This window comes from Vicia villosa, linkage group LG1 (genome assembly GCF_029867415.1).
Source record: "Vicia villosa cultivar HV-30 ecotype Madison, WI linkage group LG1, Vvil1.0, whole genome shotgun sequence".
Lineage (NCBI taxonomy): Eukaryota > Viridiplantae > Streptophyta > Magnoliopsida > Fabales > Fabaceae > Vicia > Vicia villosa.
The window spans coordinates 24,060,852-24,083,779 of NC_081180.1; the positions used below are offsets into that span (position 1 = coordinate 24,060,852).

Genomic DNA, 22,928 nt, shown 5'->3' on the forward strand with positions numbered 1-22,928 from the left:
TTAGTAAACTATGCTGTTGGAAAGTCTGTTGCTGATTTCAGAAGGGAAATGCAGAGACATTCAATCGCAATTCGTCAATTATTGCACTACAAGGGACAGTCGGATCCTTTGAAGGGTGGTGCACTAAATAAAGCTGTGCGGGACACTGCAAATGAGGTTATCTTTGCAATGTTTTCAAAAGATAATGATAATGATGTCGAAGCTTCAGATTCCAGTGCTAAAATATGTAGCCCACTTGAGGCATCATTGCATGAGTCAATGTTTCAACTAGTTATTTCACAGTGGCGGCAGGTCTATGAAGGTCACTTTGTACCCAACAGTGAGATGGGAGATATTCAAATGGCCAATTCAATACTGGTTTTAAGGAGTTTCACAAGCAATTTCAGCAGGAAACATATATTTGGACAAGGAGGAACAGTAATGGCTAATAACAGCTTTTCCGATCTTCAAAATCCACAATATGCACTTGATGGCAAAGCATGTGCAGCTGTTGGACATAGTAGTCTCATGACTCTCTATGATATCATGTGTAGTCAGCTTGATGTGACTTCAACCCAACTTGTGAATGATGATACCGTTTTGAGTTTTCCGACTGCTACTCTAAACGTCGTTTCGGTCTTAATCCCAGCCATCATCAATGGAGACTACTATGCTCGTGTTGAGGGGATGAAAATAATATCTAATCTAAATAAAGCTGTTGAGTCGCATATACACCCTACTGCACCAGTAACTACAAAGACAGGGTTAAGATCAATATACACTCAGTTATGTCAGGATGACATGCCTATGGTTATAATATCTGATGCAACAAGTCTAGGAAAATTTGCTGCAACTGTTGAGTATACTCATTTTAAGGCTGACATCATGTCAATTTTTAACAATTCTGCTCTTGGAAAATTGTTGGAGCCACAAGATTGTGTTGCACATATACTCCTAGTTATGGTTAATTTCTCTCGGGATAAATTGTGGCGTGTCTGTTACATGGCTGCAAATCAGTTGTTTGAGCTCTATGAAGCTGTAGGCCGGAAACCCACCGGATCGGAGTTGGTCCCTGCTTATGTTGGATTGCTTCATGATAATGAGGCTGACGTACGCATAGCAGCTTCTGGGAAAGTGACTAAGTTTTGTCGGATTTTATGTCCCATAGAGACATCTTTGGATGCAGTGGAATCATCTTACATGAGAAAATTGATTTTTCAAATTCTGGAGTTTGTGTTGCAAATAATCAGTGATAATTTGTTATTCAAGCAATGGGATCCAGGAACGATATCTCTACTCTCATATTGATTTTAGAACCTTGAGGACAAGGTTCAAGTGAACCCCGCGGCAATGATAGGAGAGTATTATAGAATTTATATTAATAGTTATTAGTATTGTTATTGGATTCTAGTAGTATTTGGGCCTTTAATTAGTTATTGGGCTTTTAGTTGCTATCCTTTATTACTATATATGTACTCATTGAGAGGTGGGAAAAATTATCAATGAAATCAAAGTTATCTTTATTTTTAATTTCCTTTACTTGTAGTGTTCTTCCCCTTTTAGTTAGAAAACCCTAATTTTGTAGTCTTGATAGGAATCTTCCTATCAATATTGCAATCTATTATAGTACATTAATGTTTAGTTTATATTAAAGGAAAGAAAAAATTACCACGTTTTTTCTCCTCTGGTAGACAAGTTTGTGTGACCTGTCTAATCAATGAACATGTAGGAGTAATCTGGAACTATGAAGACCAAACATGAGTGTGAAGATTTATTACCGATGTTTTGTCCTTAATTAAAATGGTGGTCACCATCTTAAACTTTCATCCAATAGTTTAAAAACTGGCTCAACTATCGATCTAACAAAGTTAAGGAGTCAAAGGATCCGGGATCAATAGATATGGTAGCAAAATGGAGCAACTTTTAACTCTTTTTTTTTTAATCAAAAGGAAAAATATTAATTCAAAAGTACAAGAAATATACTTTAATTACTACACGATCAATAAGTCATATGGTCTTTCTAGCACTATCGTGACGTTGCTCCCTTTGATTAGAGGCTCCCTCCACTAAGATCCAAAAGGGGGAAAATCTTCTTGTTGATGGGTGTGCTGAACTCTACTAGAAAATTTGTCAGGACCGATGTGATGTCTTTAATTAGGAATATAGTGGACATTGTATTCACACAGTTTGACTGTCTAAGATATCATTCTTCCAACCAGGTATGTCTTCTTAAGGACTTGGCATGTATGATAGTTTGTTTTTACCAATATCTGATGTTCTTGAAGATAAGGTCTAAGCTTTTTTGCGGTCACCACTATCACCAATGTGAGCCTTTCTATCTTCTGATCACTAACAAACAACACTAGTACAAAAATGTTAATTTACACCCGTTTTTTATTAAATTTACACCCATTATTTTTAATAAAAATCGGGTGTATATCCACCGGGTGAGAAATGTCTAACGAATTTACACCCGTTTAAAACGAGTGTAAATCAGGTGTAAATACGTTCTTAATTACTCCCCATTTTAACAAAAATCGGGTGTAATTGGGCATAATTACGTTTTTAATTACACCCTATTTTAACAAAAATCGGGTGTAATTGGGCGTAATTACGTTTTTAATTACACCCTATTTTAATAAAAATCAGGTGTAATTGAGCGTAATTACGTTTTTAATTACACTCTATTTTAATAAAAATCGGGTGTAGATACGTTCTTAATTACACCCTATTTTAATAAAAATCATTGTTTAGCTGTAACTGATTTGTCAGATTTAGCTTAGAATTTAAATATAAAAAATGATGGGTTTTGATAAATTCTATTGCAAATAAACCTCTTTTGTAGTATTTCTTCCAGAAACAGCCTAAGTTTGCTCACACCTATATTTGTCTTTCTTGATAAAGAAAAATAGACTAACATATTCAATGACTTTTCATCACTCATACTATATTGCTCTTTTTATAAAGCTAGCTTGGAATGAAAACTACAATACCATCTCATATAGACACAAAATGAAAGAAAAACTCTATCAAGAATGAAATCCAGTAATAATAGTGATAAACAACATAGTAGAATGCACCTTTAGAGACATTTAGTGATATTATCATCTCAGTCATTTGAGATTAAAAGACCTGCATTTTCTCTGAATAGAAAACAAAATAAATCACTTTCATTTCTACTAGTGTTTGCTTGCTCTTAGTAAATAATATGAACAGAATAATTTCATTCTTACACAGACACGGACGATCCGGTAATTGTTCCAAACAATCCTGATAACAAAATGCCAACTCCCTAACAAACATAAATAAGATGCATGAGGAATTATACTTAAAATTGAAAGTTCTACTTGATAGCTTGGTTAAAAATCAACATTTATATCAAATCAATTATGAAATTTTACCATTATTACAATTATCATTTATAAAAGCAAGATTTAGTTGTGTCTGTACCTGCCAACCGATACCTCGACTAAGAATAGAAGGCGGTAATGGTGTTGCACTTGCATGCCTATATACGGCAATGAAAGCTCCGGTAGACTGTGAACCGCAAGAAGCACGTGAGTATATAACTTAATTTTACTTCAACATAAGTAAGCTTCATTGCACTGATAAAATACCCCATAGTTCCGGAAAATAATAATAACGGAATGTACAATTTAAGAATAATTTCTTCAAGAATAACAATTAAACAGAAACCAAATCTTACACCAATTAAAAAAGAGAATATCTTAAAAAAGAAGTCACCTCTACAAGAGCAACAAAAGATGCCATCATCATGGCAAACGCTTCGCCTGCATCAAATGTATTAACAGATAAGTGGTAGACACTAAGTAACAGGCATGGTTTTGCAGCTGAGTTAACGGTCAATCGGATGAACATTCTAAATTCGATAATGCAGTTAAGATACAGTTCGATTTCGGACAGTGGAAGGTTAGTAAATACAATGTAGGTGGCACACTTTTACCTATATCTCCAAAAGCTTTTGTGGCTCAAAACTTAAGAATCCTTCTGAATACTGAAAACTCTATCCTTTGAAGCTTTACTGTGTTGCCTATAGGAGCCGCCTGTGTTATTTACATCCAAACCGAACTCGTGTATACCATCAGTTTCACATCATTCCATATCAGAAATCAGAATCAGATACTTGTAAAGCATCTTCCATGTTTTTCTCAAATGCAGTTTCCTCTTGTCGTTCAAGCGGACCTTGAGGAGTTCCAAAAAGAGTGGAGAATATCTTCTCATGGCATTCATCACAGAAAAAGTAATAGGAGAAGTGACCCTCATTAGGAAGCTTGTGAGTTACAGCTTCTGGTAACACCCTTTCTATGTATTCCATCATTGATGGCGGGACCACCCTATCGTCCAATCCCTGATTGAGAATTCAAAAGGGAAATGTAAGATTCCTAAATTGCATTGAGTTGAACTCCAGTTCAAAAAAATAAGTCGGAAATACTCAAAGAACATGTTCAAACCTGCCATATGTGTATACGGCCGAGATATCCTGCGGGTTCAAATTCTGTCTGACCGTACATGGACTTCAACCAAAGAAGCAAGCTTCCTGTTCGACACTTCTTATGCACACGAAGTTCTTCGATGTCGAAATCCCATTTAGATACCTGCAGTACAGCTTCCTCTATAAATGGTTTCATGTTTCCCTGGCGAACTGACTCCTCTAAATCCCTCTGCCAAAACTCTTGGAATGCAGGTTCGTCGACAAGAATTTCATCCTGAACAACATATATGAATTAGATTGTCAACAGATCATAACAGCCCTAAATGGCTATTGGCAATAAAGAAAACATTCGCACACGTTGTATCCCTTTCAACATTATTCAATTTCAAGGTTGTCGCAGCTCACCTTCTTTCCTAGTGAAAGTGAAAATTGCTTGTCAACGCGGTCATGCTTTTCCGGCAAGAAACTTTTCCGATAGAAAAAAGAGAGAAGCTTTGGAAATCTATAAGCCAAGGAATACATATATTTTCTCCTTGGAAGCCACTTCTCCCAAGTTCTTTTCATCTCATCTTTAGTCATGTGTGACTCATATGGATTAACCATAGGGGCTAACATTGCAGCACCTGTAATTTCATGTAATATACAAGTCATCAACAGCGGGTACACAAACAACTAGAAATTATTACATTGGTATAACCACAATTGACATTTTCTTCACATTAGCTTACATGAATCGAGATAGAGCCACATATCACCAAAGAAAAACATTATTATCATTTTAAATTTTAAACATTTAAAAAAATGCTCACATACAAATTCGTTACTATAACTTATAAGCCGTTTTCAGATGCAAAGTTTAAAATGAATCCTTCAAAGGTATCAAGACAATAAAATTTTGAAAAAAGGGAACCTGCAATTCTCTCGGGAATATATCTCAGCGAAGCCCAAGCATGAATGCATCCACTTGAATGACACAACACCCAGAACTTATCAGTTACATTGACAGCATCGACTAGATGCAACATATCCATAGCTGATGAATTGAAATTTCGGTTGGGATGCGGATCACTCTCCCCAAAACCAGGAAGATCATAAGTGACCAAGCGAACACCATACCCTTCAAGCAACAATGGTTTAACCCCAGGAATACCTACCATTAGCCAAATTATAAAAGGCAAAAGAAAAATTATTTGCAGGGGAAGATAAGTGGTAGACACTAAGTAACAGGCATCAAATGTTTTGTGCAGTCAGCAAGGCCCGCAAAGAAAGCTCAATAACAAGCGCCGAAAGGGAAGTCACACCGAACAGGTGAACCCTCACTTCCCCCAAGAACAAGTGATCACACCCTCCATCATATCTCTCACCGTTGATATCTAATCGAACGGTCATCCGCAAAACTCAAAAGGCGTCGGATTACACGAGGACGGTTCTAATGCCTATACTATATAAAGATCGTAGCACGCCGTTTCAGGTATTCAATTCATTCCTAATTTCATATTACCTCTCGCTCAATAACTAACTTGAGGGTTGGAGTGTTAACCTAGCAGGTCTACCCCTCGCCGCCGTACCGAAAGTTTGACCCACCGTACCAAGACCTCATTTCAATACTTCATCGCACACTTCTTCCAAACAGAATAATTTCAATGAAAGTAAGTGTACAATTGGTTTAGATTGAAGTGACAGTGCAGATGGTTTAAATCCAATCTGTAACCCAAACAAAATATGCTTAAAGAAGTGAATGAACATGAATGAAGTTGTTGAAATGTTCTTGATGCAGTGGCATATGTGAATTTAATTCATTATTTACATTACAATCAAACAATGCATATGGTTTAAATCCAATCTGTAACCCAAACACAAGATAACATTCACATACCATGGCTTCGAGATATCGAAGTCGTTCCCTGCACATTTCCTCTCTAGCCTGCAAATCAAACAGCACATTTCAGTACCCACCAAACTTTTATTCAATTTATTGGACATTTAACAAAATGGGTCGAGTTTTTAATGATAAAATGAAGCACCCATTTTCCAATTATGTGAGGAAATTCAACAAACACATAGAGAGCATTGAGAGAGTATTACGAGTTGTAGATCGTTGTAGAGAGGCTTGGAGATGAGAGATCCATCGGGAGCCAAGCAGTGGCGCTCTAGCTGATCGACGACATGTGCTACATCGGCGGGGAGGTCTTGGCTGTGCAAACCCTTAACCATTGATCGAAACGGTGTCGTTTTTTGTTACACGATGGTGGTTGGTGGCTCCGAGTCGAAGATGAAGAGAATCAGACGGTGGTGGCGGTTCGGGTTGTGACGAGGTGATGGAATCAGAGGGTGGTGGTGTTTCGGGTTGGGAAGAATGATTCATGGTGGATGTGGAATTGAGGTTTGAAACATATGGAGTTGACACGGTGAAAATTAAGAGCATAAAAATGGTGATTAGGGTTCAATGAAACGAGGAAGAGAAATATAAATATTAACTTTTACTATTTTACAGAAATTAAATTTATTTTACTTTTCATATTTACGCCCATTATTGAAAAAAAATAGGAGTAATAAACACTTGATTATAATATTTTTTTTTTAATTTACACCCATTTTTTAAAAATAGGGTGTCCATGATTACTTGTTAATACTAAAAATGAGACTTTATTTACAAATTTGCCATCTTATGTCTTATTTACACCCGTTTTTAGTATAATGGGTGTAAATTTATAAATTGTATTGTCATTTTTGCACTAGTGCAAGTAGAGATATAATGGTGAACCAACTATTGGCGTGTTAGAATGGATGGTGACGCTCAGAATGCCTTCAACTTCGAGAACATTTGTTCGCATTTGTCCGTCCATTCAAACTTCTCCTTTTTTCTTCAACACGGAGAAGAAGTGGAAAGTCTTGTCACCCGCATAGAAAAGAAAATGAAAGAGGGCGGCTAAATGCTCGGTTAGCTACTAAACCTCATTGACATTGAAGGGGAACCTCATGTCTATGATGGCTTGACATTTTCCTGGGTTTGCCTCTATGCCTTTTTGGTGAGCATGAAACCCAAGAATATTACTGCTTGTAGGCCAAATGAACACTTGTATGGATTAAAGCGCATGTTGTAACTCTTGACTAATCCAAGGATATTTACTAAGTCTTCCACATGGCTCCCTCTTCTGATATCTTCACGATCATGTCATTAATGTAAACCTCCAGGTTATGTCCTATTTTCTTGAATAACATTGTGTCCACGAGCATCTAATAGGTGGCGTCGATGTTATTGAGCCCAAAAGACATGACATTATAGTAATATTTACAATGGTTTGACATGAACGCCGTCTTGGATTATCTAAAGGATCCATTTAATATGTTTGTACTCTGAATAGGTATCCATGAAACTCAAGGTTTTGTAACCCGAAGATTCATCAATTAGGTGATCTATGTTAGGGAGAGGATACAAATATTTGGGACATACAACATTGAGGTCGGCGAAATCAACACACATATGCAACATGTTTGATGCCTTTCTCACGAAAACCATATTAGCCAACCACGAAGGGTATTTGATCTCTGTCATGAAATTGACGTTTGTCGGCTCTTGAACTTCCTCGTCAATGGTTGTTCTCTTTTATTCCTCAACCTTGTGTTTTCTCTGAGATACAAGCTTAATTGAGGATCCTATGGCGAGGCAATGATACAACACTATGGTATCTATGCCAGGCACATCCGAGGATGCCCAGGCGAACAGGTCAATGTTTTACTTCAGTAGAGTGCTGAAATCATCCTCTTTAGATTCAGACAACGACGTGCCAAACTTTAGTGACTTGACGATGTAAGGGCCCAATCTAGACCTGGTAATCATTTCACTTTGTTCCCTAATTTTTGGTCCTACCTTATGGTATCAGTGTCATTCACTTCTGGAGAAGAATGGAAGATAGGGTGAAGGGTTCCCCCTTTGCTTCCAAGCTACTTAGGTAACACTCTTGGGAGATCCCCTGATCTCATCTGGTTGTACCCACGCGCCCATTAGGTAGTGGATATTTTAGGCTTAAGTGGATGATGGACATGACCTCCCCAAGTAGGTTAAATGCAGGCCTCCCTAGGATGATGTTGTAGGAGGTGTGGCGTCTACAACGAGATATTTTACCTTTATGGTTGTTGACCTGCACCTATTCGCCCGATAGGCCGATCAAGGACCCCTGGAAAGATCCAATGTTACAGGGATCCATATGGAGCGCTTAGAAGGTGCTCTGGAACAGGATGTCTGCAGAGCTGTCAAGGTCAATTAACACATGCTTCACGTCCCAGTTGGCATGCAGAACCATGATTACCATGGGATTATTGTTGTGGGGTAGTACATTGATCGTGTCTTCTCTTTAAAAGGTAATTCTAGGCTCCTAATCCCTACCAGAGACGCTGAGAGCTTTTGTAGGTGTGATGTTTGTTTATAACACTTGTCATGCATATCTTCTCCAAGAGCAAAATTCTCCTCCTCCAGTGAAACCTCCTATGATGGTGGGTTTCTTTTTGGAACTTTCCCTGAACATCCTCATGAGAATATAATGAAAGAAACTATGGGTAAATGATTTGTGTGTGGCTCATGATAGTTGTACCGAAGCCCCCACAATGGATGCCAATTGTACTTGATAAAAGTATAAATGCTTGACAATCCCTATTGGATAAGAATAGTCAAAGGCTTTAGGGTTGATAAGTAATTGTATCTTGTATTTTCTATTGTTGTTAAGTTGGGTCCTTTAGTATGATGATACTGATATATTTATAGCCACATGGGTCCAGGCTGAGTCTCCCTAGAATAGAACCACCACCACATGAATGGGTGGTTGATTCCCTGAAATCCGGAAGGTGTAATTAAGTTTCACGACTTCATATGCGACATTTGTTGACTTGGTATACACTCTTCACACGATTGAGCATCGTGAATAGAGAAACAAGAAGTTCGGATGACATATTCGAAAAAAGGGCGTTCGATCTTGAATGTGGACTCTCGAACCCATGAAAGAGCAACTTGCGAAGGACGATTGACAAAGCGTATGTCGTTCGCCCTGCCTCCTAGATATCTTCCATTTATACCACTACAAATTGATTAATTAAATTTTTTGTAAAAAGAGTTAATAAAACTAAAGCTATAAAAATATAAATATGTTTTATTTAGGGTTAATAGTCATTTACCCCCTATAATATAGACATGTTTTGATTTACTCCCCTTTTAAAAAAAGTTTTTAAAAACTTCCTTGAAATATTAAAATTCTAAGTCTTTTGCCTCCAAAATGGAAAAATTATACCCCTATAAAAGTTTTTTTTTATTTACCATCCTAGTTTTTACACGCTTAGGAGGGTACTCCAAAATTATAGGGGGATATTTAAAAAAAAAAGGATAAATCAAAACACGTCTGTATTGCAGTGGGTAAATCATTATTAACCCTTTATTTATAATTTTTAATTAATAAATATATGCAAATTCTATTTTTTGTTGGACCCACTTTAAAAATATATAAATATGACATCAAACCTACTAAAAGGTGTTATTATTTCATCTAATCTATTGAATTATTTAATTATAAATTCAATAATTTGTGCACCTTAAAGACCTACGGTCTAGCTTTTGTAATGCATGAGTTAAAATAATTATAGCAAATTGTTTTTTTTTTGTATAAATATTCAATAATGATATTTTATTTTTTATGCCAAATTAATAGTGATTAAACAAAATGTTACATTTAAAAAAAATGCTTTAATAATTTAAATGATAATTTTATATTTAAAGTTTTTTTCTAAATGTTTTTTATCTGTCAACTTGTACATTTTAAAGGAAAGAAAATAAAGAATTTAAATATGATGTGTGATATTTTGGTAGGATCATCGATTGGCACAGTGAGCTTATATGGAAGCATGTGGAACTTGAATTGAAAGGGAAAGGTCCTTCCAGTGGTAAATGAAGAAACAATGAAACATTAAATATGAAAAAGAAAAATCCACACATGAGGGACCGTACCGTACCTATGACTACTGTGCTTCAGGGGAGGAGCCAAGGCCCAGCTAGCCCGGGCAAGCGCCCAGGCTCAACCCCTATTTTCTTTGTACTCCCCCCAATTTAATAGTCGACTTTTAGATAAAATCAGGGGCAAAATTAGTAAAAATAAGGTGTGAAAATTAAAACAGATGAATAATCAATGGTGTAAAATTTTTGCCCAGGCTGCCTAAAATTTCTGGCTCCGCCACTGCTGTGCTTCCTTAAAACCAATTAAACTACAAATATGTCTGAATTTTAATTTTTTTGAATAAATTTACTTTTGTTTCATTTATTCAATTATACTTTTTTGATTGCTTTTAATTTATAATATACCTCTTTAGTGTCTGATAGCAGGTTTATTTGTGTGATAGAAAATAAAGAAAGTTTCTCAATGCACCCTGTGCATATTTTATACACCATGCAAATTTTTATTTTTGTCCTTGTTTCTGTAGATGCATATTCGGAACCACTCTATATTTTAAAAAAATTTGATTCCTTTCGTAGATGCATCTACGAAAGCGTATAAAACAAAAGAAGACACAGTTAATTTCACCTTATATTCAGTTTATCAATACTTTTGTAGATGTATCTACGGAAGCACCCAATATTTTTAAAACAAAGGTACTTCCGTAGATCCATCTACTGAATAATATTATATTTTTTGAATGTATTGTAGATCACCCAATTTTTTGAAATAATCACTCGTTTCTTTGAAGTTAATTTTATGGCATGTCTGCCATATCTTACTCTCGCCAATTGAGAGTTATTTAAACAGTAATGCATTTAAAAGAGTACATAGACCAATAAAAATGCAATATATAAATAATGAAAGTCAAAGTGTCGAGTACATCATCAAAAACATACAAAAATAAAATATACATCATCTAATATAACTACTGAGTATGTCGGGTGTCCTCCTGCGTACCATCCTGCGCATCCCCTCTGAATCCACCAAAGGCTCTGCTGACTCTACCCCTAGCATCAAATGTCCCACGGGTCCTGGCACGATGTCGACGGGACAAAAATGCACTCTCTGCCATCCTGATCATATCATCCAGCACACACCTAGAAGCAGTCCCCTCAGGGAATAAACCCTCTGCAATGGCTCTGATGCCCCTGTCATCTATCTGACGATACAGAGGAAGAAGATCTTGATTGTGGTCCAACTGAGCTTGTCCCTGATGCGCACGGAGAATCTCCTCGTGGGCTGGTCTGGGAGGACCTCCCTATGCAGCTGGAAGCATGTATGGATGTGAGACTCTATAGTACCATATGATGTACCCCTCGGCACAGCTCCAATCGTGCTCTGCTAGCGTCGCTCGTGCCTCCTCAGGGACCATGTGATGCTCCCAGTCTGCAAATACCTCATCTAACTGCCTGCGAGTCATAGCGAGAGGAGCTAAGACCTCAGGTAGACGACGTCTGTGTACGACGAGCTCGTGTCCACAAAGAGCTGAGTGCCTATCAAATATAGGAAGTAGCATCTCAGCGCCCCCTCTCTGTGTGTAGCCTGCTCCAACTCGTCCTCCTCAGCCTATTGTGCCGCAGTGAGCTCTGCATCATACTGTCTCTGCAGGAATCTAAACCTGACGTGGGCCCCTCGTGTCCTCTCCACCTCCTTAAGGGCGTCATCGATATCAGCCCCCAGCTCAACAATCACCATCTCCTGAGCTTTCACTTTCGTCAGCCTACTATGACAAAGGAGGGTACCCCTGATAGGTAGATGAAGTAGGCATGCCACATCATCTAGGATGATGGTAATCTCACAGTGGGGTAGATGAAATGAGGATGTCTCAGGATGCCATCTCTCCACAAAAGCCGCAAGCATACCATTATGTATGGTATCGTAGTCGAGCATACATAGGTCCCTCATGCCTGAAGCTTCCAGTACCTCTTGAAACCATGACTCGTCAGGTTGCGCGAGATCTTTAATATTCCTCCCATGGTTGTAGAACCTCTGGGCATCCCTACTCTGAAAATTTTAAATAATTCAAATGCTTAGTAATAAGCAAGGTCAGAACTGACGAAAATAAAAAGTAATTAACAAATAAAATTTACCTCTCCATCCCATATACGCCTAGCTGCATGCTCGTCATACCCTGTCAAAAGGGATGCGTCTACAGAACTCCCAGGCTCGTCCTCGTGTCCCTGCGTAGGTGGCACAACAGATCTTGCATCGCCCGTCACTGCCACAGGCACAAGAGTAGAAGTAGAAGTAGTGCCACGACGACATCTGCAGGGTGGTGGCATCTGTGAAGAACTCTTTGCATCATCCCGGGGCCTCTGTGAAGTAGTAGTAGACGGGGAAGGCCCCTCAATTGGGACAGCTGTAGAATGCCCGACTGTAGCGGGTGTATGAACTGGAACAGGAGCTGAGACCCCCTCAACTGGGACAGATGTAGAAGTCCCGACTGGAGCGGGTGTATCAGGTGAAACAGCAGCTCCATCAGTCACCTGAGATATAACACACGCCGTCTGCGACGCACAGATGTGTGTTGCGCAGTCCTCCCATGTATATCTCTATTTGGCCCGTGAGTCATAATGTTTGCATAGGTAACCGTACATGAAATATTAATAAATAAGAAATTTAAAAAAAAATACTCTTTCCATATATGCACCTACGTAAGTATGTTAGTTTAAAAAACATTGGGTACTTCCGTAGATGGACCTACAGAAGCATGTTAGTTGTCAATACATTGGGTACTTCCGTAGATGGATCTACGGAAATCCCCAACGTCCATCTCTTCCGTAAATGGATCTACGGAAGCAACTGAAACTCATAAATGTAACAATGGCGTCTGAGTCAGTCCATCCACTACAAACTCTTTTTTTGTGGCTTGATCGTCCGTTTAAAACGTCAAACAAACCCTACATTGTCTCTAAACACTATTGTTAAACTTATCAATTCATTTCTACTCCTAAATATCACGTTCCAATTGAATTTTAAAACTACTCTAAATTAACTAAAAATTCGAAAAACTTACCGATTAAAATATCGCTTTGAACTTGTTTGAAGTTGATGTTGACACGAGATTTGAAGTTGAACTTGAAAGAGATTTGAAGTTGAGAGAGTATGAGGAGAGTTTGAGTTTGTGTTTGAGTTTGAGATGAAGAGACTGAGGGAGGGGAAAAGTCTGACGCGAGTTATAACACCAAACATTTCCGTAGATCCACATACGGAAGACTTCCGTAGATGCATCTACGGAACAAAGCAACGTTAAACAAAAAAGGGATGCTTCCAGAGATGCATCTACGGATGCACGAGGACAAAATAGTCAATTCGGTGGTGCGTGAGAGATGCATGGGATATGTTGATAAATTGTCAAATAATAAATGGCTTTTGGAGCTAACTCCTCTTTCATCTCTATTTTGTTTAACTCTCATATCTTATTAATTAAAGTTGTTAAATCTCTTAAAAAAAAATTGGCGCCAAAATTGAGGTTAATTCTGTAATTTGTTATTTATATATTTTTATTTATTTATTTTATTTTATTATTTACACCACTAACTTAATTATTTTTTATTTTAATTGATAAACTATTATTTCTTTGATAACTAGTTATTTCTTTGATAATTACCTCCACTAATTTATTATGTCTTCTATATCTTTCCATTTTTTTTCTTTTAATAAATAAATAATTTATGGTTTTTAAAAACTATAACTAACTTTTTCTTTTTATTAATTTTATTATTACTTATTTAATTTGTTATTAAAATCAGCATAACCCAAGTGCTTTTTTTATAAACTACCCTCTTATATACGAAAATGATAACTTAGATATTAACTACTTTTTTTAATGTATATTTTTTTTTTAAAGCAAGAATTATATTAATGGGAGAACTAAGGGTTCTTCAACCTTAATACACAAAACCGGAACAAGTCCGGCAAAAAGGATATTACAAACCAATTACAATCACGATAAAAAGACTACGGGTCTTTACAAAAATCGTAAAAGTTACAACTGGAATAAGTAATATCACCAAAGAAAGACCATCTCCACACCAAAGTCTTGATTTTCCACACTATATCATTTACATTCCAAACCTCTTGTTTAAAGCAAAAGTCATTTCTTGTCAACCAAATTATCCAACAAGTGGCCAACCATAACACCCCCAATTTACCTTCTTTAATTTTTTTCCTCCTACTTAAAGCATACCATTCCATAAAAAGCGGAGTGCAATCTTCCTCCTTCCATCCCGAGAAATCCACCCACTCACCAATATCTTTCCAAACAAGCTTAATTACATTACATTTAATGAAAATATGGTTTATATCTTCCAAATGTAATCCACAAAAAACACAAAGTAATCTACATTTATGAGAACAATTTTATTATATTATTAATTTTAAACCATAATGCATCAACTATCTTGATTTCGAAACTCCTCTCCACTCTCTCCACATTCTTTTCTCTCTATTAACAATCACTAAAAATAATTCGTCACCACTCTCTCCATCTTCTTTTCTATCTATTAACAATCACTAATTTAATTTTACTTTCAAATATACTCTATTTCTCAAACATAAAGGTAAAAATATTAATATAAAAAGAGTTTAAAAATAGTGCACTGTTTAAAAATAGTGCACTGTCAGTGTAAAACAATTCTACACATACAACCAATAAAAACTCTTACAATTGTCATGTCATTTCAATATTTTAAAAATAAAATTGAGATTTATTGTGATGCATCACTACTAAAAATATGACATTTTACATCAGGTATCAAAATATACGATGTGAAAAATATAATTTAGAGAAAAATATAACACATTGGCAGTTTGGTAAATAAAATAAAATTTTGTTATAAAGGATTTTACATCGGGCCTAGATTTTCCCCGATGTGAAAAATCGAATGATAAAAAAATAAAATACGGTGGCAGTATTGTAAATAAACTAAAATTTTGTTATAACAGACCCCCACATCGGGCCATACACACAATCGAAGTGAAAGATTGGCACACATCGGGTTATATTCAAAACCGATGTAAGGATTTTCCACTTTCAAATTTCTACCCTCCAAAACCAAGTCATCCAAAAGCTGCGATCCAAAGCTACCAGTTTTGCCAAAACCCTAAAATTTCCAAAATCCCAAAATCTTTACAAATCTCAATCGAAAATCTTCAAATCCTCTCACGAGTCTAAATTTTTTTTCAGGACTCTAAGATCTTCCTCTCAAATCCTAAGCACCGTGAGTTACCTTATCCCTCAATTTCTCCGCCTCTCAATCGAAAACCCTTGCAACCGCTGTGATTCGGGAGACCAAGATCGTCATTAAGCTCAGGTAAATCATGTCTCAAACTTTAAATAAAGGAAGAGTTGAGTTCATTCTAAGATTGTTTGGGTATATCCTTGGGTTCTGTAATAGATTTAGTTTCAGATCTATTATGTTCTATTATCACCATCATCATTCAGACTTGTATATACTTGAGTTCATTCTAACGTGGAGTTCTTTCTGTCAATATTTTGGTAAGAACAAATTTACTGTTAATTTGGAATTATTGTGTAACACAATGACACAAGAAATAGAATGCAAAACAAGGATGAGAATAGACCAATTATTTTGGTCTATAGTATTAAGAGTGACATTTTAGGTGGAGAACGATATTATATTAGGTACTGTACATCAAATAAGCTTAATCTCTGTTAAACTTTGCTGATGAAGCAAAATTTACTAGAGTCTAATATATATCATTAAGGATCCTTTAATGATAATTTTACTACTACTTTTAGAATCACTCACTATCTCTCACTTCATACCCGCTTTCAGAACATGTGCCCCCTTAGATGAAGGTGTCGAAGTTTGTTGATAAAATAGGTGGGAGAGTTTATCTGACTGCTGAGGAAGCTGTTGTTGCAGGCTGCAAGAGTAATCAGTTCTAAAAAAGTTGTAATGTATGAATTAAAGGCTCCTTATAATTCAACTTTTCTTATGTCACATTGTATAATTAGGAGATGCATATGCGTGTGTAAAATAAGCTTCGTATAGTTTTTTGTGTTGGATTTCATGTCCCATGTTTGTTATGTAAGAAATGTGAGATTGGAATAAATTATGTACTAGTTTTGAAATTCTTGTTAGATGTATGATAAGTTTCTTGTGTACACGTATGAAAAATTAGGTACCAAAAATATGAAAAATTAGGTACCAAAAAAAACTACAGGTACTCCACTTCGATTCCGCTAAAAAATAGTCTATTTTTTTAAGAAAGATAGCATACATATTACATCGGGTGCACCTTGCAACCGATGTAAAAACTCATATTTTACATCGGGCCAGAAAGGCAACCGATGTAAAAACCTACATTTAAAAAAAATTAACCCCATATTTCACATTAGACGTAATAGTCAACTGATGTAGTAGGTGTATTTTTCACATCGGGCTAACGCCGGATGTAAAATGTCTTTGATTTACTACATCGCTTGGATTTACATCGGTCCCAAACCCGATGGAAAATGTGCTTTTCGCCCGATGTAAAAAGTCTTTTCTGCTCTAGTGCATGTTCCTCATTGGTTTACAATGTAAACATATTTTACACTGTCAGTGCATTTTCTTTTTTCTCATATAAAAATAACACTTACTAACTTCTTAGAATATTATCATGAAACAATTATTTTTTGGTAAGAATTGTTAAGTATTTTAAGCAACTTTTAATGCCGAAATTAAGGATAAATTTTTATTTAGTTATCATTATTATTATTATTTTGGTTTTTTTTTTGTAATTTTTGTAATTTTCAATTTTTATTATTATTTATTCCTTTAATTATTTATTCTTATTTATTATTTTTTAAAATTCTTTTGACTCAATTAATATTTCTTCCCTTTATTCATGGCCACGTTGGTGGCAGTTGAAATATTGTCCCAACTCTCTATCCATGTTTATAGATATATATAGTGTAAGTTGAGAAGTAATCTATTTTATTTTTAATTCTATGTTTCTATATAAATATGTTACCGAAATGGCTTTAAAAAGTGTTTTGCTTTAAACATGTTACGATACTATTTATAGCAAAATATTGTGTAGTCATTATTTGTTGAATTTAAAAAAAAAAAAATTGTTGCTAATAATTCTTACTAAATAACGCTATTCTTCTATTAATTATCTTACTTATGATGAATTGTTGTGGGTATTGTCGCTTAAAAAGGTGAAAGTGAAAGCTCTAATCTTCTATAGGAATGAGGTGTAACGAGGTTTACACCATCATCATAATTATTTGTTGTATTCGATTCATATTCATAATATCATGAAATTGAATTTAATTATTTTGTCTTCTTTAATTTCGTAGGTCGCTCTCCGGAATACCATTTGAGAGGTCTATTTATAATATTTCATGATGAACCACATAAATGAGTCATTTCTTACCAGTGTTGATTGATGATTTTAAGACTTGGTTATTTTCATAATTTTATATCAACTTTTTATTTTAATTTTAATTTTTAACTATTGCATTTTTTCGTACTCATTGACATATATAGGTTAAGCAGATATAATAGTATCTTCTATAATTTTTAGAAGCCTGGAACTCATTTGAGAATGTTTTATATCTTTTTCTCTCAAGTGTTTAGATCGTTAATAGGATGCATAGATAAAAAAATTGAAGTTGTTCGGTGTGATCTTTTTAGACTGTGATTATAGATATTGAGACAATTCATAATGTCAAGATAATTTTTTTCATCAAGAAGACTTACTCCCAATTTTATTATAGATGTTAGTGTATATGTGTTTGTGGTATTTATGATGTTTTTTCTTTGTTCTACTTATAATAGAATATTTAGAGTCACGTGTTTTACTTGCCTTTCTTATCTATAAAGGCATATGATAGTGCAAATGCCATTTTCATATTTGTATTAAACGCATCTATCACCTTTATTCACTTTTTACCCATTTGATATCATTAAGTTATCAAACTTTTCATTTCATTACTTTGGAGCGTGTTTTAGGCTATACAGAGGCTTATCTAACTTACAGACCTTGTGTTTCTTTCCCGTGAATTACAAACCCTTCTATTTGGTCCATATAGATATTTTCTTCTAAGTCACTATTAAAAATTTTTTTAACATCCATTTGGTGTACTATTAAGTTATAAATAACATCAATTGGAATAAGTATTGTAATGGATGTAATTCTAGTGATTAGAGAAAAATAAATCTATATTTTCTCTTTACCTAAAACCTTCACCAACAATGCAAGATTTGTACTTATCAATTGTTCCATCAAGTTTTAGTTTCTTTTTTCAAAACCCATTTACAACCAATTGATTTGCGAACAAAAGGCAAGTCTACTAAGTGTCAGGTCTTGTTAGATTCTAGAGAATCTTTTTAATCGTTAATAGCTTCTTGTTACAAATCTACATCCAGAGATGATAAGGCTTCTTGAAAATTTTATAGATCTTCTTGTATTGTATAGACTGAATAATAAGGCCCATAGTATTTAGTAACTCTTACTCTTTTACTTTGATGAAATTATGTTTCTACTTCGTTGTTGTATTCGGTGCTTCTTATCAAAAGAATGTAATTTGATTTAGTACCCTCACTATTTCTTGATTTGAAAGAAAATTTTCTTCATCAAAATCAACATTATTTGAATCTAAGATCTCTTTAGCATTTATTTCACAACACCTATATGCCTTGTTGTTTGCTGCATACCCATGAATACACATTCATAGGCTCTACAAGCAAGCTTAACTCGTTTCATATATGGAATTTTGACTTAAGCAAAACAACCCCAAGTTCTAAAGTAAGACAAGTTTGGTTGTATTTTCTTCAATATCTCATAAGGATATATCTTATTTATAGACTTGGGAACTATACTCAGGACATATCAAACTGTCAATAAAATCTCCCCCACTATTGAGAAGCAACACCAGAATTCAACATAATAGCAACAACTAGTTCAACAAGAGTTCAATTCATTCTTTCTGTTTAACATTCATTTAGGGTTTGATTGGCAATGAGAAGAAATTGAAAAGAGAGAAATAGGTGAAAGAGGGTTAAATTTACCCCCCTGTAATAGAGTTGATTTGATATATTGATTAGTATAAGAAAAATGTATATAAAATAGAGAAGAAAGAGGTGTTGATTATTTTTAAAAATACCAAAAATACCCTTAGTTAAAAAAATTTAATAAAAAATTCATTTATTAAATAACTAAATTCAATTCTAGTAATTTAATGGAATTACATTAATTTTAAATTAATTAACATTATTATTATATTATAATTAAATTAGTTCCTAAATTAACCAACAAAATAATTTTTTTAAAAATATAATAGAAAATAAGAGAAATAATATTGTAAGAACAAAAATAAGGGTGGAAATGAAACAATAATAGTTATCGACTCCTCTCTCATCTTTCTTAGCTAATTTGAGGAGAAGATAAAAAGGTGTGAGACTCACAATTTTTAAGTCTCTCTTGTCTACTTCACTATATTCCAAACAAGAGAAACATGTCATCTCTTCTCTCTTTCTCTCTTCCTTACTTCTCTCAAAACAAACAGAGGGTTAAGGAGAATATAGTGCAGTTGTATGATGAATAATTTAATGTTGTTTGTAAAATTAATTAAATAAACTATAATCATACACAACTTTCCAATCACTATAAAACTACTTAATTCATTACTAAATATCTTAAACATAGAAATTTCACAACAACAAAAAATCATTCTTAGTGATTGTGCACAAATTTATCCCAATAGACTGACTAAATCCTGCCTTTTTCAAAAGAAAACCAGAAATAAGATTCTTTATAATCTTAGTTGTATGCATGACATCCTTCAAGATTAAAGTCTTTTCAGAGGTAAACTTCAACCCCATTTCTCCAATATCACCAACAATATTGGTGTGGGCAACACCCAACAACGCTTTCTTATCGGTGTATGTTTTAAGCATTAATGATCATAACAAACATAACGAATGGGGCCAATGTCTATCCACCAATAGGGATGGAAATAGGCTAGGCTAGGCTTTAGAAGGCCTGAGCCTAGCCTACGATAAACTTAAAAGGCCTAAGCCCTATCGTAGGCTCAGTTTTTTGGCCTGACCTGGCCTGAAAACCTATTTAAAAAGCCTCTATCTCATTAAAGTTTTCAATTAATCTATATAACTTAAGAAGTCTTGTAGGTCGGCCTATATATACAAATGTAAGTGAATCTATTTAGCATTTTTCATATATATATATATATATATATATATATATATATATATATATATATATATATATATATATATATATATATATATATATATATATATATATATATATATATATATAGGGTAGCCTATCTAGCTTTCTTTTCTTCTAATATATATGCATACATGAACAAACTTATTTAACATATGTCTAATATATATGAAAATATAGGCCGACCTATAAGGCTTCATAGACTTTTTTAATAGTCTAGGCCTGGCCTACTTAATAAAATAAGCTTTTAAAAAACCCTAAGCCTGACCTCTTTATTAAATAGGTCTGGCCTGACCTAGGCCTATGTAGGCTAGACCGTAGGCCCCTGTAGGCCGGCCTGACCTATTCCCACCCCTACCCATCAACTATCAGATTCGCCAATCATGTTGATTTTAGTGATCATAGCAATAAATTACTTATCTGTCAAGTTAACATGTGCATTAAGGGTATCACAAGGTTGTTGCCTATTAGTTGGAGTAATTGGGGCCATTGAAGGGTTCTCATTCTTAATTCAATTTACAACATTGCAATTTTGATTCTTTAATTATTTTCCAAATGGCTTCAAAATTATACTGAATTTCTTTTTGTTGTTTGAAATAACCAAGAATTTTTCTTTTTGATCTTGTCCCTAAGATTCTTCTTCAATTCGAAAGCAAATAATCAGACTCTCAATTATAATTTTTTTATGGTGAAGCAAAAAATTTTAAAAAACTTTCAAACTTTAAAAAGATTATTAATCTATTAAAAAAATGAAAGAAAAATAAATGCAAAATAGGTGGGCGGGCAAGGCCGCCGCCGACAAACCCGCCATCTTGACGGGGCGGACATGAATTTTATGCTCATTTTACTTGACGGACTTGCCCGTTTCGCTCTCTTTTTGAAGGGCTTAAGGCGGGGTGGACACGGAACGAGACGCACAACCCGTTTTGCCACCCTTAATGGAGAGATATTAAAGCTATAATCAAAAGGCCTGGAGTTCAAAATTCCTTAGTACCATAGTCAGCAATGTTAGGCACATATGTGTGACGGGGACACATTTTGTTCAGGTCTGGGCCAAGCAGGCCCACTACGCACAATGGGGCCGAGCAGGCCCAATTCCATAGCATGGTCAAACAAGCCCAATTATTCAAGGCCCAATAAATGCTTCAGCAGCCACTATGGGGTCAATTCCACGTGAGAGCACGTGGTCAAACTAACTGCTAGGGTTTCTGGTAACTACCTCCGAACCCTACGCGTGCTCATCCAGAACGTGAGAACCACCTGCTGACGCGACCCTAGCATTAGGGGTTCTGGTAGTTTCCTAGCACGTGGGCCTCCAATTGGATCTGACCCAATTGGGAAATCTTGGCCCAACGCTAGGGGCTATAAATACCCTCTTTCATTAGAGGGTTAGGTAACTTCATTCATTCTCTCTTACATCGTACTTGCACTCTGATTGCTCATTCTTCTCACTTTGGCATCGGAGTACCTTGCAGGTACACCCCCAGTTCATAGAAGACTCAGTTCCTTGCAGGCCTTGAATACGATCACATATTTTCTTCAATTATATTATATTACGTTTTAAAAAAGGGTTAATAGTAGTTTACCCCCCTGTAATATGAGCGTGTTTCGGTTTACCCCCAGGCAGGTTTTGGCAACGTTTTTTTTTGAAAAAACCGTTGCCAAAAGGTAGGGAGGGGGAAAAGCAAAATTCGCTAACATTACAGGAGAGTGAATTACTATTAACCCTTTAAAAAATTACCGTTTGAAAAAACATATATTTTATTTTCATTATTATGTTTTTTTTATAATCTATACTAATAAATAATTTTATGATTTCATGATTAATATTTTGTTGTAAACATAATTTATTTTAAAAATCAACATTAAATAAATATACATTTTAAAAGTTAAAGTTGGACTCATAGCACGTAGTGTTCACTTAAAATGTGATATATGGAAAATGATTGGCTTGATATATTTGAGGACTTTAATTATTTTTGATGAAATAAAAAGTGAAAAAAAGAAAAGAAAAGTAAAAGAATGAGAGAGAGTAATTTCTAATGAGAGATAGATACAATTACAAAGTCATACGCTCACCAAAACCCAACTCGTGATATATCATGATAAATTTGTGAACCCTCTTTTAAAAATCTCTAAATTGATAGCCTTTTAAAAACAAATCTGAGTTTTACTATCATTTTATTAAACTTATCAAGATTGAACTAGATTTTTAGTTCATACGATGATATTTTTCTTCTCATACATTCTAACCTATAGAGAGAAAAGGCTTAAGAAACAAGTTAAACAATAAAAACAGTAAATCAAAC

General features: G+C 34.9%; 1 protein-coding gene across 6 annotated transcripts; it reads right to left on the reverse strand.

The window, feature by feature from the left end:
- Positions 1-905: 905 nt before the first annotated feature.
- Positions 906-6,872, reverse strand: LOC131631398 (uncharacterized). 6 transcript variants are annotated; one of them, XM_058902205.1, is made up of 11 exons: positions 6,518-6,872; positions 6,309-6,356; positions 5,343-6,136; positions 4,838-5,055; positions 4,452-4,706; positions 3,944-4,348; positions 3,724-3,770; positions 3,430-3,516; positions 3,213-3,271; positions 3,060-3,122; positions 936-2,341 (listed from the first exon to the last, which is right to left on the reverse strand). In XM_058902205.1, exons 3-6 carry the CDS (start codon positions 5,587-5,589, stop codon positions 4,103-4,105), a joined length of 966 nt encoding a protein of 321 aa, XP_058758188.1. In that variant the 5' UTR covers positions 5,590-6,136; positions 6,309-6,356; positions 6,518-6,872; the 3' UTR covers positions 936-2,341; positions 3,060-3,122; positions 3,213-3,271; positions 3,430-3,516; positions 3,724-3,770; positions 3,944-4,102. The 6 variants fall into 6 exon arrangements, with proteins under 6 accessions (XP_058758184.1, XP_058758188.1, XP_058758205.1 ...); XM_058902201.1 differs by having other exon boundaries at positions 906-3,122; XM_058902222.1 differs by lacking the exons at positions 936-2,341; positions 3,060-3,122 and having other exon boundaries at positions 3,130-3,271; positions 5,343-5,549.
- Between the last annotated feature and the right edge of the window lie 16,056 nt (positions 6,873-22,928).